Below are 17737 nucleotides of genomic sequence, written 5' to 3'. Positions count from 1 at the left end.
GCTATAAATATTGATGAGGCTGAACTTGGCAGCTGGTTATGTTGAAAGTTAGTGTTTGCAATTATAGTTTAGAATGATTTCCTTAACTCAGTATTTGTTTTCTTTGACAGTAGTCGTGTTAAGATCTTGGACTTCTCTGTGTATATAATCATGTTAGTAGGAAGTCAAAATGTTTTGTATAGAACAAAAACCTCAGTTTTTAATTATTAGAAATGCAATAAATGCAGAACATTCATATGAAAAGCTTTAGGTGTAAACTAGCAAAGAGAGAAGTAAAAAGAAAAAAATAATAAGAAGAGCAAGATGCGATTTAAACTTAATTCTCAATCTCCCCTTGGCCTTCCTCCTGGCTCTGTCTTGGCTTGGTCTGGCTATAAAGGTCTACACAAAGCTGTGTTACATTACCAGAAGTAGTGCTGAGATCCAGAGCTGCGGGGTACAGGTATCTGAGTGTCCCAGCTGCTGAAGGACCACCAGTATTGCCGCACTGGTGTGAAGTTCCTAACAATGTAGCTCTTACCGTAAAAGGTAACAAAACAAAAGGATAGGTTAATAAAAGGATACTTTAGCTATCTTCCTGTAATAGAGGAAGATAGTAAGAACTGAAGAGTTTGAAATGTACAGTATCTTCCAATCTTGTGATGCGTTTGAATGATTTTTAGTAGTGCTGTCTTTAACTGCTGAAGTTGCCATTTAAATGTGCTAGTGGATAAAGCACCCTTCCCCCTTTCCTGTGCACATGGCTGCTTACTACCTTATCAGTTTTAATTTAGTTACTACTGCTGAGTTTGATAAACATACTGTTATATAGGACTTGGTGGCTGTTACTTGTGGCTCAAAAGGAAAACCTTAGATCCTAAATTGTCTTATGGTATGAACAGTCTGATGGGATGACTGTTGGGATTATAAGCAGTAAAGGAGTTATTTATAGCTTTCAGGTTTAAAGTTGAGCTGTTGAGACGTAGGCTTCTTTCTTGCAATAACATTTTGCTTAAGGTGGACAAAAATGTTTAAAGTCTCTGGTCTAGTCTCCTCTTCACCTCTCCTCCAAAAAACTCAGGTCCTCTGTACTCTGAAGCCTTTCTGTGATTTTGCAAATGCCCTGAAGCAAAGGCTTGCCCCTACTGTACTGTTGCTCCAACAGTGCTGAATCTTCGGGAATGCTAGGTAGTATACATGGATTGCTGGCACTGCGAGCATGTTGATTGCATCTCCTTTTTTTTGCCACTGCGGTACCATTAAATTACATGATAGTTTTAATACTCATGGCAATAACTGCTTCTGTGCCATTAGGATTCCAAGCATTGCTACCATTATCACGTAGAAGCAGTATTAGCAGGGTGAAATAGCCCCTTTTTTTGGTGCCTGAAAAAGCTCTTATACTGCTACTGACTGTCAAGAGGACACTGTTGCCACCTAAGAAAATGGTATTCCCAACAACTTCAGTTTCAGTAGTTTCCAGAAACGTTGTGGTAGTGTTGAAGGACTTGAAGAGAAAAAGTAGAAATAGTGCTGAGGATGTTTATTACATATACGTATGTATGTACACATATGTAAATATGTGTATATGCTTGAGCCACACTGAAAAGATAGGGTGAGAGAAAGCACAAAGAACTTCGGCAAACTGAACCAGTTGGCAGCTTTGGGCTGATTATACTGTTGAGATATAACCTTGATTACAACTGAAAAGTGATGTGTAGTGTACAGTAGGCTGCTGAGGTAAGGTAGAGACAAATACCTTTTATGTTTACTGTAGCCTTTAACAGGTTCTTTAGCAAAATCAGTATGAGCAGGAAAGAAGTGATTTTTTTTTTTTGTGTGCTTTTTTGTGCTTTTTGCATTAGAAAGTAGCAAAAAGGTGTAAGCAAAATATTTTTTTAAAATAAACTTTTCAATTTATTTTTCACTTAGTAAGAGGAGGAGGATTTAACACCTTAAATGTTGTTTATGTAAATGTTTTGGAACACTGGGAAGGTGTCGATGCAATATTCTGTCTTCAGCTCATGTTTCAAGGCTGCCTTAAGATTTAAAAGCTTGAAACTGGATTTTCTAAATATAAAGTCTGATTTAGGACCATTTTTGTTCAGTCCTGGGCTGCCTTTCCTTCTCCTGCTTCTGAAACATGATCCGGTAGCCAGGTGATCAAGTGAATAAAATTTTTGCTTTTTTAAAAGATTATATAGACATGAGTTAAATACTGCTAGGTTGTGGTTTGCTCATTTATTTGGGCTGTTGATGTGAAAAGACTTAAGTGCTATGAAGTGGGGCTTGTGTTTTGTACATATAGGTTAATGACAACTCCTGTGTAATCTGCCTAGTCTCATGTTCCCTTAGAAGACCAGTACACACTAGTGTGCGTGGTATCTGTTCCAAGTTACATGTATTTATCTTGTCGTTGAAAGTGGCTGTGTCATATCTACATTAACAGCTGAACTATTTTCCATATAGTACAGAAAACATCAGTGCAGAGAAGTTAGTATTGAACAAAGTGTAAGCTGTGCAGCCAACACAGAATTAAACATAATGGACATTTTAACCCGCATCCTGTTTAGAACTCGGTGATTTTGTGGGGTACTTAGTCACCATTGCTAAATGCTGTTCTCTGGATTTATTTTTTTGATAAAAGGCTGAAGATTTCTGCCTTCTCCCATTCCTCCCAGCTGCTTTGTTTAGTAGGGTCATATCTTTAGTCTTTCCTTGAAGTGCTAATCTTTCCTGGATTTCCTTCCACCTACATAATGCAAAGAAATTGTTCTAAACAATGTGAAAGAAAGAGATTGTAAATCCCTCTCAAGTACCAGTAGCATCTCTTTTCCTCATAGGGAATTCTTTCTAATTGATTACAAGTTACATTTCCCTCTTCTTTCTGATAAGTGGAGAAAGACTACTGCAGTGACACCTGGATTGTCGTCGAGAATTTTTAATTTATTTTTTTTTTAGTAAATCATGACTGTTCAGTGCCAGTGTGCTGTGTATGAAAAAACATGAAGTATTTATTGTTTTGAAATTTTGCATGACTTTAAGCCAACTTCCCAGTACCCTAATTGGGTGATGCTTCTGTGTAGTTCCATCAGTAACTATTTATTGTAAGGTGATGTTTTTAGACAGCTTGAGGCTTTTGGGTAGAGTGTGCTCGTGGTTGCTTTGTCGTAATCATTCCACAACATAAGTCAGAGCTAAGTTTAAAATTTGCTGCTGTCAAGCATCTACCCACTTAGCAAAGGGACATTTAAACCACAGTGGTGGCAAAGACCCCCTTTTGTCTCCAAATGTACCCTTTCTAGTCAGAAACTGTTTGAATGAAAATCATGCCCAGAAAGCTCTTTTGTTAGTGTTGGAAGCTCAGGGGAAAAAAAAAATCCTTATTTTATGTCAGCTAGTCCAATGATGGGAGCAGTTTGTCACTGAATAATGCTGTATATTAAGCATGAGGCATAGCAAACAAAGATGATGCAGTGAATTTAGAAACATACCAGCTGTTGATTACCTTCACAACAGATCTTTATGGTGCCTGAATAGTGGCAACTGGAAGAATTTAGATTTCAGTGATGTTAACTTGGATGTATAGTGGTAAACCAATAGTTCTGGTCCTCTTTTCATTCCTGGAAGTTGGTTATGTTTTGCAAAACCAAAATTGAAGTATTTAATTCTAGCTGTGGTTAAGACAGAATGGTGGATTCTGAATGGGCTCGAGTGTTAGGCAGCTCAGTGCTGCTGCTACTTTATCTTTTCAAAACAGGGTTAAACACCCCACAATTGGCAGGTAGTGGGATTAATTTTTACACATAGTAATTAGTATTCAGAAGTTATTGTAGGATTATGTAATCAGTTTCCTTGAGCACACTTGTGTGTGTTCTCTCAGCTCTTAAACAAAAAACAAGTTTCACCTCATGTTTTTGCCCAGTTGTGAGTAGAAATCGTATTTTTAGAGCTTCCTACTCTTCTGTTGTATCTCATAGTCATCAACAAATTCTTTCACACATGCTGCCAGTGTTTACTGTTTCTACAGGTTTGGATAGGAGATTGTGTGTGTGGAGAATGTGAAGAAAACACTTTCCTGATGGCAGCTTGTTCCTTTCAGTTCTGTGTACCTGGAATATGTTCATGTTCCCACAGCAACAGCTTATAGGAGATGACCAGAAAGGAGGTATTTGTGTAAGTAAAGAACTTGGTGCACAGATGTGGGAAGATGTGGAGCACTCTAAAGAACGCTGGTAGAAGAAAGCTAGTCTAGGAGTTGCGACTCTGAACAGGATATTCTGCTGCTTCATAGATTTCTTAACCCAGCTAAGCAAATTGCTGCACTTCACTGTATTGGAACTAGAAATATATGCAGAAAATTTGGGGTGTTACACTGTACATGCATACAGTTCTAGTCTATCAGGTTAGGAGTTAGTACATGTAAGCCAGCAGTATGTAGGTATAATGAATTGTCTCCATTATCTTGCAATAACAGAAACTGAGTCTGATCTTTCAGTGTGCCTGAGCTAATAAGTAAGTGTTGTAGTTAGCTCATTAATACTAGGTTAAGAACTGTCACAGTTTTTGGAGAGAAGAGGGAGGTCCTCCACTTTCTTCTGTTAGAGGAATGGTGCCTAAATTGTGGGTGGGTTGTTAATTTGTTTTTCTCTTTCCTCCCCTCTGGCTACCTTATCAAACTGTGTCTGATTTGCTGGCCCTGTGCAGTCCAGTAGGTGGGTTGATGCATCCTAAAGCCCTGGCCAAAGTATATACATATTCTGAGGATTTGAATTAGGTGATGTAGGCATGATACTTAAATTTATGTTCTCACTGTGGCTGAGACTGAGATTCTTCTTCCTGTAACACCTTTGCAGTCCTGCTCAGCTACACATCATATTCTGTCTTTAACCCAAACTGTTTTCACTGGTTTCTACTCTCTTGTGCTGCTTTGACTTTGCTAATTAACATTGTTAAATAAACCTAAATTTGTCAGAGTAACAGGAGGAGGATAATCAGTCTTTCCTTGTCATATATCTAGTAAAAATTAGGTGCTGCTGCGAGCCTTTTTTCAGCTAGGGAGAGGAATCCATACTCCTTTTCTTGAATAAGATTCTGTAATGAGATAAGACAGATTATTGGCATAATTAGCAGCAGTTCTCTGTCTTCCCGTGGAGACATCAGTGATTCCTAAGCATGTGGTGGTTTGGCTGGAACTGTGAATGCTTTTGCTAGATATTAATTCTACAGTATTTCAGTATCCAGTCTGGTTCAATCTCTTTCTGGGAAAAACTGCGGTTTGGCCAGCTTCTGCAATGTATCCTGTTCTCCAGCTTAAGATCCTATACTGTCAGAAACTGCACAGACCCTTCACTGGTCTTGCTTTTTGTCTGATCCTCTTGTTGGATAGAGGTACATGTAAGAAACGTGATAAAACTGCTAAGTCAACAACAGCCTTTGACTCCACCTATAAAGTATTGGTTACTTGTCAGCATAGATTAATAATAGTGTATTAAATGGTGTGGATGGATATTTCTGGGATGTCCTAAGCAGATGGGTAATAGTTAAACATTCAGTTGAGGAATCTTTTTTTTTTTTTCTTCTGTAGTTCAAACCAAGGGTAAGTTAAGGTTAGACACAAGGAAGAAGTTCTTCACTATGAGGCTGGTGAAGCACTTGAACAGTTGCCCAAAGAAGTGGTAAATGCTCTATCCTTGGCAGTGTTCAAGGCTAGGTTGGACAGAGCCTTGGGTGACATGGTCTAAGGTGAGTCATCCTTGCCCATGGCAGGGGGGTTGGAACTGGATGATCTTAAGGTCCTTTCCGACCCAAACCATTCTACGATTCTGTGAATGGAGTGGGTTACCTCTGCCTATTATTTTCAATATATTTCAGTAGTAGAGGTGTTTTCTTCATCTCCTGCTACCTAGTGAAGCCAGGTAAATTCAACTTAGTTCACCAAGTTGAGAAGTTACTTAGTTCACTAAGATGAAAGCAGTGTTTTGGGTTGTTTTTTTTTGTTGTTGTTGTTTTTTGGGGGGGGCGGGGGTTATTATTATTTTTGTGGTGCTTTTAGTTTTTTGGGGGTTTTTTTTGTTTTTTTTTTTTTATTTTTTTTGTTTGTTTGTTTTTTTTTACTGTGAAGTGCTAAGTGTTCTGGCTTCTTACTAATTTCAAAGTATGCATTCACTTACAGAAAAAGTTATCAAGAGTTCGAGTTTTATTAGACTTCTGCCTCCAGAGCCTTAGTTTCTAACAAGGATTTAAAATACCATGAGTAGTAAAAACATTCTCAACTTAGGTGTGGGCTCTAAGGTTGCTAACACTTTTGGGACATCATAATATTAAGCTGGTGATGTACTTAACGTAGATTTTTTCACTTGGAAAAACTGCTTGCAAGTGATTGGGAAGACTGCATGTAGTCTGCTTTGCTAGCACTTTGCTTGCATGTTCTTTTCTGGGTAAAAAAATGAACGTTTCAGTTTTGTACCTGTGCATAGTAAATAAACAGTTAAAAACTTGAGGTTGATCTAATGATTAATAATGAGGAAATTGTAACTTGCTGCCAAACAAATAACAAATAACTTTTTCATCACATAAAATTCACAATGCTTGGTTTAAACAGTGGCATTTATTTTAGGAGGAATTGCCATTAGTTTTTTGAGGAAACGTTAGATTTTTATTCCCACCACCCACCCACCCTCCCAAGTGGTTCTAGTGGCAAAGTTTACAGAAACTCTGGTTCTGACAGTAAATCATTGAAAGGGGAAATGCCTGTTCAATATCAGTTTGAGGTTTCTGTCATGCAGCATTATGTAAGGTACATTGTTACTCTTCAGCATCAGGCTAGTATCTATACTATTCGTGAAGATTCAAAGGAAGCTCATCAGTCAGCAGACTAAATACAATAGATATCAGGTGTAAGATGGCTCTTAAATGGTTTGGTGGGTTATACTCTAAGGGTTCTATTTTTTTTATTTTTTATTTTTATTTTTTTCCTCAAAACTGATTGTTAGTTTAAGTTGTGTGGTGATGGGTAAGTATGCAGAAGCAGTAAACAGTATTACGTTTTTAACATTTTTCTCTGAGGTAAAGATACATTTCCAGCAGTGGTGCAGGTTTATTCTGTAAAAGCCTAAATTTGAGCCTGAGGCTTAGCAAGTCAATGCTTTTTGCAATACGTAAATCTCTTGCCTTAGAAGAATAATTTCCTAGACTGGGTTGGCAGTTGAAGTGGAAGAATAGTGAGGAAAAATGTACTTCTCTCCTTAACTCGAACCCTAACTGTAGCTGTTTTCCCCATCTCCCCACTACGGCACAAATTACAGTGGGAAAGGGGTGAGAGGGGCCTGTATTGCTGCTTTTGTGATTACAATATTTTGTTTACTCTGCATGATTTTAAGACTAATATGGCTTTTCCTAAGTGCTTTGGGAGCATTGACTTCTGGTTTTACATGTGTTTTATCTACTAGTGCCCACAGCTGGCTGACTTTTTAAATTCCTTTTTTTTTTTTCTTTGTCTCCTTTTAGGGTTTTGTTTTTGCACTGAATGTAGCCAGGACGGATCCTTGTGGGCTTTGGCAGCCCTTGGAAACTGTCAAAGGTAAAAATCAACCAAAATTTAATACTGCATTCTTGAAAGTTGGAGGTGAGAACATTAACCTATGCTCATTTTTAACCAACTTTAGGATGACTTTTCATCAGGGACTATAGCGATAGGACAAAGGGTAATGGGTTCAGACTTAAAGCAGGAGAAGTTCAGGTTTGATAAAAGGAAGAAGTTCTTTACTGAGAGGGTGGTGAGGCACAGGTTGCTCAGAGAAGTTGTAAATGCTCCATCCCTGGCAGTGTTCAAGGCCAGGTTGGACAGAGCCTTGTGTGACATGGTCTAGGATGAGGTGTCCCTGCCCATGACAGGGGGGTTGGAACTGGATGATCTTAAGGTCCTTTCCAAGCCAAACCATTCTATGATTCTATCATACATCACTGTTTTCATATACTTCCTAGTGTGTCATTTCCTGTGGGTTTGGGTATGAAGTTTTTTCTGGAACTGCCTGAGAGGATTTGTTTTTGTTGGCTAAAATTGTTGTATATGATGCAGGTTTTTTTGAAAAGTTATTAATTTATTAAAAGATTTGAAATTCACTGTAATAGTTAAGCAATTAGTTCCTACAAGCAATGAAGTTATATTCAGGTTTTGTTGATCTTCTGCATGCCTTTGCTTTTGTCTCAGTACCTCTCAATTTGCATTTAAGGGACAAAAATATTCTGTACTTTTCCATATATTAAATTTTCACTTGCTTTTGTGTAATCTTAAACTGGGTATAATGTAAAGCTGTAGCAATTAAGTATAACATGGCTAGACCATCTGTTAAAAATTAACATTTTTTTGGGTTTGTATCTAGATAGAGACTAATGATTGCAATTGCGTATCAATGTGATTGTGTCAAGCCTAGTCTCATGTAAGACAGTTCAGTTCAGCCTTGTTCTAACTGCTTTTTCTCAAATATGCCTTGTATACATGATCACATCTTTGAAGAGCACTTTTGTGCCTGCTTTGCTTTGTGCTCTTATGAGAGAGTTTCCGACCTACCTTCAATTTCAGTTTACTGTCTCTTATGGTTACAGTTTGCACAGCCTTTGTCCTTCACAGCTTTTCCACCAGGCCATATCTAATTTAGACTTTGGAATTCACAGGAATCACTACTGGGCTTACGTTAATAAGTGCTTCTCTTACAGGTGCACTCTTCAGAAGCTTGAAATGGTTTGGTTTTGTTTTTTTTCCCCCCTCTATCAAACAAGAACAGTTTTATTCTTTAGTCAACAGTGGATTGCTGCTGGTACCCTGAAAAATAGTGTTTGCTGCATTAGATAAGGTGCTTATTTCCAGTGATGCTTGTTTGATGAGCAGTAAATTTGAAGACACTTGGATTCCAGCTCTGTGTTGCTAATGAGGACCTTGTGTTTCTGAATGGTGAAGCTTTCTACCTGAGGGAATATGAATACCTTGTTCACTACTGTTTGGCTCCAGCTTTACTTGCCAGTGTGCAACAATGCAGTAGCGAAGAGATAGTCTCCATACAGTGCTTTGCACTGTTCAGCTTACACTGTTTTTATAACTGCTGCATCCATCATTCTGACCTCACTGAGTGAAATGTGTACATCTTTTCTGCAGAAAGGGGACTCAAGCCCAAGTTGGTTAATTTTTCTAGAGGATGCCATCTGAATAAAAAGATTGGGGGGTTTCAGTCCCATCTGAGCAGTTTTGTTGGTTATACACAAGAATGAATCAGATTATTTTACTTTTGACCTTTTCCAGGAGTGTTTTTGATAGATGTTGCATCTGAAAATCCAAATGGAATGTTTATAAACTTTGTGTTATCCCCGGTAATCTGGCATATCATAAAAATATTGGAAGTAAGTAAATAAATGCCTTTTAACATTGGCCTTTTTCCCAATCCTGTAGGACACGAGTACAAATTCTGGTTGTCTGTCTATCCTCTGTGTATAAGATTACCCTGTCTGTGACCTTCAGCCCTCTGCTTGGAAGCTAGTGAGTCTAAGGGGTGGTGTCAACAACATGGATTAATTGTTATTTCTTCACATGCTGGTGCTGAGCCTCACTTTGTTGGCTGAGAAGTCACGCACAGTTGTGAATGTCTCCTACAAAAGTCTGCCAGGTATAGTTTCCCATGGATTCAGGAATCCCCAAATGGCTGCCTTTGGTAGTAAACTTGAAACATAGCACTCGTGTCAGTGGCCATGGGAATCAAGAATTCATGTAATCAGAAAGGACGTAAAAATTATACTGTTGAATTGGGCTTACAGTTTGTTGCCTGATGTCTCCTGAAAGAAGCCAGAGGCAGATCCAATGGAGCAAAATACAATAGAAGGGTAGTGTTCAGCGAGACTTCCTCTTGTGACTTGTGACCTAGGGTCTTCCTACACCAGCTGCAAGATATTGATGGATTTTCTTTTCCCCTTGTGAATTAAGTTGCAATCTTAATTTTCCAGAACTAAGTTGGAATCTTTTAAAACTTCCCTCTTCTCACCATCCCATGCTGGTGAGTTCACTCTAACTGAGCATTGAAATAGCATGATACATGTTCTGAGCATTAAAGGTGATGAATTACAGGACAAATGAGTGAATAAACTCTTTTCCTTCTCCAATACGTTTGCTTTTTTACAGATTTCTTTCTCTCTGTTTTTCTGTTTCCTGCTCTGATCTCTGAGCTGTGGATAGTTCAGCATATTTAATCTGTCATCTGTGGGAGATCTGACTTATTTGTTCTTGTAGCCTTTCATTTTTTTATTTTTATTTTTTTTTTCTATTTCCTAATTGTACTGATTTTTTGTTTTCTTTGGTATCCACTGGTTGGAAGGCTTTTGTCTTCTTCCAGGAGTAATATATAAAAACTGGTGTCAAAGTATTGCCAGTTTCTATTCCGGGATATCTCAGAAGCTAAACAATGCAGTTTTTCAGAGGTTCATCTGTGAGTTCTTCCAGCACTCTGAATGAGCAATGATGTGGTCTTGGCCTGACCTGTCTGTCTCTTGGTTTATTTTATAAGCTTTTTTTTAATGCTTGTGTAGCTCAAGTTCAGTCTTGCTTGTTTCCCTGATTTGAAGACAGTTCAGTGCCTCATCAGTCCTTCTAGCCAAAGCTGTTTTGGTCATTAGACATCAGGCTATCTGTCTAACAATCGAGCTATTACAAAACCATGCTCAGAAGCTCCCAGCTCCAGAAGCTCTGACGTGGTTTCTGAAGCAGAGCATGGCGAAGTACCATGGACAGGGACTGCCCGGCCTGTCCTCTCCCCTCCTCCTGCAGAACAGAACATGGCCTGGCAGCAGGAAATACTTGTTCTGTGCAGGAGGATCTTGGCATAGATGCGTGATACAAGTCATGCTTACCGTTTGATACCTATTTTTGATTATATGCTGTAGGCAGGATATTTGGTGAGGACTGGAGTGAGAGGTCTGCTTTATCCTCCTTTCTCTCTCCCCAGAAAAAGAAATGACTATACTGAAAGTCTTTATAATTGTCATGCTTTGTATGAGAATATATACTGCTGAACATAGCAAGTTGTTGGTTATAAGATTTAATGAGTTGCATGTAACATTTGTAGCTTCAGGCCCTTTATGTTTGTAGAATGCATTCTTCATTCCTTGTGTCAACTTAATAGCCATGAAAGGTGTTGTCTACTTATCCACAACATACAGAAGATGTTGGCTGTGCAGACAGCCTTCCCTTATGAAGAAGCTTTAACCTTGCAATGAAGAAGGTGCGTCTGGATGAACGATTTCTAAGGATTCTCTTTTTGACCTCATTACTATTTGCACTTCCAGAATTGTCAGTTTCCAGTCATGGAATTTCTGGTGATAGTAGAATCAGCAGCTCAGTACCTGAGGTGCAGGTGGAGAGGCTTTAATTGGGTTTTAAATGCTGGTGCAGTTGAAGACTTACAGCACCTTGAGAGAGACAGCTGCTAACAGCCAACAGCTTGTGGCTTTAAGAGAGTTCTTAATGTGGTGTGAGCCCTTACTTTCCACATACCTGGAATGTTACAGACCTGTTGATAGCTTATATCTTGCATTTTGAATGTGAGAGATTCCTGCCAAATTTATGCTGATGTGTTTGACCTGTTAATTGATACGATCTGTTACCTCTGAAAGATGGCTTATCTTCTGGAGTAGAAGACATTCTAATCTTTGTAACCAAAGTCTCCCTAACTGTACTGCATTCTTCCGTAAGTTACTTTGTAATTCTAAGGGTGGAGTTTGGGGTGTAGGTTTTGCTCAGTTGAGACTGCGCTGACACTGTTAAAAAAATTTAAAAACAAGTTACCAAGTAGTGTTGAATATTGGAAACACTGGGAGCTGTTAACCTGGGTTAGTCTGGAAATGTCAACCTACAGATGAATGAGTTTATCAATTCCCTGAACTGTTTACAGCCTAGAATGTATTTATTTCTAAAATGAAGTAAAAAAAATCCCTAAAGTAAGAATTCAAAGCTACTGAGACTTCATTGGGAGTCTAATAATTTTTCAAACTAATAAACTTTAGATTGTCTGTAAGTTGAATTTCTGAAGCTTTTATTTGTACAAAAGCTATTAGTAAGTAAGAACTGCTCAGCTCTAGTCTGTGTGAGTATTCCTTACTGACTGTAGCTTTCATGAGTAAACACAATACAGTAAATACTCAGCAATAGCAGATTTTAAAATGAAAAAGAAAGTATATTCCTGTTAGGTGTGTTTTGTTTTTTTTTCCCATCTTAATTGAGTTATGTCTTGTCCTGAATAACAGTTGTCTTGTTTGTGTAAAACATAAATTCAGCACATACTTGCAGAAGGGGAACATTGAAGGTCATAGCTTAGGTTTGTTATTTATGTGCACTGCAATCTCACACTGGTAAAGGTGGAAAAATCATTGTTTTGAAAATATCTTTCTTTTTTATCTTTTAGGCAGTATTTTGCATTTCTGCAGAGCTTTGCACAGATCCTGTTCCCATGCAAACTGATGAGGGAGAAATACTGGAGGAAGGCAGTCCCAAGGTCAGTGAGGTAAATGCCACTGTGTTTTGGAGAAACAAGAGCTTGCTTGGCTGCAATGGGGCATACATGGAGTAAATACTGACTGCTGGTGGTATTTTTAATATGCAAGTAAATAATATTCATTACCCTGGAGTTATTTAAAAAATTAAGTTTTTAAAATGTCAATAGGAGAGTGTATCTGCCATCCACTAAGAATTGGAACCATGTATTTGGGCACTCTTAAGAAGGAAAGAGGAAACTCTTGTGAAGAAATACTAAGTTTATATTCCATTTGTTAGAACTGGAAGGACTTGTCAAGCTTTCTGTCCTACCCACCCACCCTCTTAGCTGTCTTAAAGAATGAGGCATGCGGACACTTAGGTGCAAGTGTCACTATTTGTGGATTATTGACTGGTCTGTATTCAAGTTGTCCTGCTTCTTGTTTTCTTGAACTTGCCAGTATGTGCTTTTTTGTGAGACTGGATAGTATGTTGCTTCTAAAGATACCTCTGTTTCTTTACATACTGCACTGGGACAAGAGTCTATAAAGTGTGCTGTTGAATAAAATGTTGGTTGTGTCCTGCTCTTTGCTTACTACCTGAAGATGCAGATGTCTGGTTAAGAATTACTTAGGTTTGCATAGTGATTAGCATATTCTTCAAGAGGTTTATAAATTCATTTTGTAGTCCCAGCTCTCTCAATGAGGTAGTGTTAACTTTGTAACCAATCTGTGTTTAAAATAGGGATCTTAAATGTCACAAAAATCTGAATCCTTGTTAGCTCTCTTGTATTTTTGTGTAAGACACCCACTGAAGAAAAGCAAACCCTGGAGGTCTAAAAATAAAATCTGTTGTTTTCTAGCTGGAGCTTTTTTGAGAAATATTGTTATCGGTTTATGCTCTCATAGAGAACAAATCATGGTTTTTAAGCCATAGGTATCAAGTTAGGAGGTAATTAATTATTAGAGAAAGGATTTGGCAATTTTCCTGCACATACATTAGGAATTGTGTTAATTTTAAAGCACTTTTGAAGGAAGACTCGCTAGATTAGGAGCTGAAAAATGAAAAAAAGTCAGTGGGTATACCTGCAGCCATCCAGGGTATTGAATGCATCTCTTGGCAATGATATAAGATTCAGTGGGGGGGATGGACATGTAAGAGAAAACATCATGGTACAATTAATTACTAGTTTTATTGGCATGACTACTGGTGCTTACTTTTTGCTAGAGAGAATCTCTGTGTGTGTGTGTGTGTACATATTTATGTATATACACACAGGTACCTCTGTTTGTATACATATGGATACCTAACTTTTGTTTGTGTGGTAGGAAGCAGATTGAAGGAACTGGCTTCTGAAACTTACTTTTTTCTTCCAATGAAAAGTATGTTTTTTTGCCTTTGGCATTCTTAATTTTGGGTGTAATGGCAAATTGTATCCCAGCATTAGGTGTTCAGAAAATTTAGTGAGCTTTAACTTGAAACCAGATCTTTTGGACTGACTTTAAATACCTAAGTGCATGTGCATTATTGCTTTGAAATAATTGTCATTTAGAGAACATGGGAGATCTGGAATCATACATCTGGTATTCAGTGTTATTGATAAAAGACTTATAGAAGATCAGAATATATTAAGTGAAACAGACTCATGACTATATGTAGTCCCCCCTGTGATATACAGGTCTACTCACCAAAGTGTATTTTTCAGTGTTTCTTTAGTCTGTAAATGATTATCCTCTATTTCCTGGTCTCAGGAAAGTTTTCTAGCTATGACAGTTGAAGGACTTGCTCTAGAAAAATTGAGGCAAAAAATATTGTCTTGCATCATTAAAATTATGTCCTTAATTTACCAATGTTTACATGATCTGAGCCATTTTCTTGTTTTTTCTAAGGAATATTTTTTAAGACATCAATGATGTAGTTTAGGTTCTTTTTCTTTTGTCAGGAGTTACCCCCCTGCTCCCCAGCTCCTCCAGACAGATGACATGAGGTTTTTTGGGTGAAGTTAGTTTTGTGCTTCAAAGACACTAATATAGCTGCCTGTTCATTCATATTTTATTTGAAGCTTTCATTTATCCCCTTTCGCACATTCCAAAACACTAAACTGTAAATAAAAGGTAAATATATTGTTATGCTTACTGTTCAGATCACTGGATTTTTTTTTATTCTAGGTGGTTTTTTTAATACCTGTATGTGAGTACCAGCAATGCTTCTGGACATCACTCTTTTACATTCTGTACTCAAAAATCCCATAATTTATCTGTTCTTTTGCCATCACTAGAAATTATTTTTTTGTGCCTATAAATGATATATAAAGAAGCCATCGTCTTCTACCATTTTATTTCTATGCTCATTTAAGATGGACTTGTAACACTTCGTATGTAAGCAGCTCCTTTGAAGCTCTGCTCTTAAACAGTGTAGATGTTGAGTCTGCAGTTCATAGGACTTACAAGATTAGTAAATGCTGATTAAAAACATGCCAGCTACTTCAGTGATGATAAATTTGATTATATCATATATGATGACAGATTAAGGCCCCATTCTTAACCATTGTTATGAATAATTCATTTCTAACCAAAAAGAGATTTTTGCATGTGATGCAAAGAACGAAATTACAGTTTGTGGTGATTCATAACATCTTTTATTGGGTGCCTCAGAATAATTATGAAATAAAAGTAGGCAAGCTTTCTGTCTTGATATTTCTTCAATCTTGCAGAACTTCATCAACAATATTAAAGCTGTTGTTGCAAAATGTGATTGTTGCAAAAGGTCACAAAGGTTGTAGAATTTATTTTTATACTTTTTTGTTTGTTTGTTTGTACCTACATAAAATATAAGTTAAAAAACACTTCATGTTCAAAAGGCAAAGGCCCAGGCCTGTGTGCTGGGGTGTCTTGATATCAGCCCTGCCTGGAGCATTTCTGTTTAGTAAATGGCTTTGCTATGATTCTGCTTGATACTTCTTTTCCTTTTCAGAATACAAAATGCTCAGGGGTCTGGTACTTCCTCACAGTTCAGATTTCCTCTTCCATTCAGTTTTGGTCTTGGCAACAAGTGGGAAACCTACATTTTGGCTTCTTGCAGAATGTTCCTGTTATCACTTCATCTGAATTTAAATTGAAAAGCACTTGAACAAGCAGGCATGAAATGGTCTTTAGACTGTAGCTGAATCCTTTCCATGCTGTATTATATTTTGGCAAGAAGGGTCTTTGCCAAAATGTGACCTAACAATCACTTCTGACACTGTCTTAAACTGATCTTGAATTGAAAATTATCTGTTGTATTTTCCATAAGTACTTATTGAACTTGAGGGAAAGAGTAAATATACTGACTTCAAGAAATATCTTTGTTGTATTGATATATTTTGTCTTTATTTATCACCATGGAAAGACATGCTTATAATTTACCTTTGTAAAGAGTAAGGCTCACTACATGAAGTTCTTGGAGTGTTAGTAACTGACTCTTCATAAAGCAACAAAGCAAAGGTTTCCAGTTGGTAATGCATTATAGGAAAAGCATTAGTGATTGGAATGATAATCCCAGTTACCCGAGACTGCAGGTTTCATGCCCAGTTATCAGCATTTGTTTCCAGAGTCTTCAGTTAAAAGAAAGTTTAATTGATTGAAAAGGTGTCACTTGCTTTGCTTTTTAAGTTCTTGCCCAGTAGCACAGGAAGAGGCAGTATGCTAGTGCTGTCAGCAGTCATAATCGCTAAGAAGCCTTGGTACTTCTCTTCTGGAATAATGAGGGAATAACTTGAGGAATCGGATTTCTTGGAGATTGAGGTATACTTAAATGAAGTATTCTGGAGTGTCAAGGTTGCCACGAGAATCATCTTTCATGGAGTTACCATGACCATCAGGATATAAATAGATTTGGGTACTGCAAGAAACAACTTTCCTGTGATGCCAGTCTGAAAATAACCTAAAAAGTTATACATGAAGACTTTTATCATGCAGTGGAAAGCAGATCATGCTTTATTACTTGTAGTGATTTGATTTGATTCTAGACCTGTTTCAGATTTTCTGGCATTCTAGACTGTGTAGTATTCTGAGATATCAAGACCAGGCCCTGAAGAGAAAAGATATCTTTCTGGTTTTGAAAAAGATAGAAAGTTCCTCATGTAGAGCTAAGCAGGTCACTTTAAAAGACGGTGTGATTCAAACTATTTCACATTAAATGTAGTATGATTAGAAAATGTAATCACTGCAGTCAAGCGTCATGAAGAGTGATAATCTTGCTTGGCTTCTGTTAACCTGGCAGCACTGCTACAAAAGCTGGCCTTCATCCTTGCCTTTGCTGCTCTTGAAATGAATGGCAGAAATCCAGTGGCAACTTCCTGGTAATTAAGCTTGAGGAAAGTTACTGATGGACTCAGTCCTCGCTTTAAAGTTTGTTTTCCCCACTGTTATTAATGAATACATTTTTAATTCATTTTGCCTTCCTCCTCCCCCTTTAATATTGTGGTATTTGAGTTGGACTTTCTGTTTGCATACACTTTGGAATTTTCTCTCTCTTTTTTTTTTTTTTTTTTTTTTTGACAATGTATCCTTTTGTCATTCATTGGATTGGTTTCCAGCAATGAGTGGGTCTTGCACATGCTCTTTCCCCTTCTTCCCATCCCTTACCGTGCGGGCTTTTCATTTTAACTGGTTCCATTGTTTGATCTCACAGTTTCTTCCTTGTTGTCAGGCTGTCAGAAAATACTCTTTCTGTTAAAATGGCATCAACATAAAGACAGCTGGCACCTGTCAATAGCATGCTCTTGATTCCAGTATTTATCTACTATTAGTGCAACTAAGAGGGGAAACAACCTGTACAGAAGTAAGCTTTTTCAAATGAGCTTGGAATCTTTAAAAACTCCATATTTTTTGGCAGATGTAAAAGTTCTATTCTATAGGACTGTTGGGTCTACTTTATCTATATGATCTGCTGGTGAGTATTACACAGCAAGTATAATTTCACTTTGTAAAATAGTTGGGGCATGTGGTGTTTGTTTACTGGCTTTTCAGGTCTCCTTCATTCATAAAAAAGAACAGAAAATAGCATTTCTGCTTGGAACCCCACACCCTTTACTGTTCTTTGGATTGTGATTTGATTTTATTATGGTATTTTGTGGTAGCTATTTTGCCACTAATGATTACTAGACTTTTACCATTAACAGCCTTCGTACTCTGAAAATATCAGCAAGCGCTGAGCTTCTTGTTTGTGGCTGATTTCTTTTCAGCTGTTTTGATCCATCTGTTAAGG

The 17737-nt window shown here is 37.6% G+C and overlaps 1 protein-coding gene across 18 annotated transcripts in view; it reads left to right on the top strand.

Annotated features, from left to right (window-relative positions):
• TNRC6B (trinucleotide repeat containing adaptor 6B) overlaps positions 1-17737 on the top strand; it is a 135876-nt gene that overhangs the window by 7905 nt on the left and 110234 nt on the right. For 5 of the 18 annotated variants that reach the window (XM_061450764.1, XM_061450771.1, XM_061450756.1 and 2 more), the window contains exons 1-2: positions 11141-11243; positions 12423-12521. In XM_061450764.1, the coding sequence (XP_061306748.1) occupies positions 11235-11243; positions 12423-12521 (108 nt within the window). In that variant the 5' untranslated portion in view covers positions 11141-11234. Of the gene's footprint in view, positions 1-7488; positions 7562-11140; positions 11244-12422; positions 12522-17737 lie in introns of those variants that run through there. The other 13 variants (XM_061450761.1, XM_061450772.1, XM_061450770.1 and 10 more) reach the window with 7 other exon arrangements.

Source organism: Pezoporus flaviventris, unplaced genomic scaffold (genome assembly GCF_033815535.1).
Source record: "Pezoporus flaviventris isolate CSIRO_AGI_PZ_B2104156 unplaced genomic scaffold, CSIRO_AGI_Pfla_v1 ptg000011l, whole genome shotgun sequence".
In the NCBI taxonomy this organism is placed as follows: domain Eukaryota; kingdom Metazoa; phylum Chordata; class Aves; order Psittaciformes; family Psittacidae; genus Pezoporus; species Pezoporus flaviventris.
Note: the sequence above shows the minus strand (reverse complement) of the source record. Positions and strands in the feature narration are given on the sequence as shown.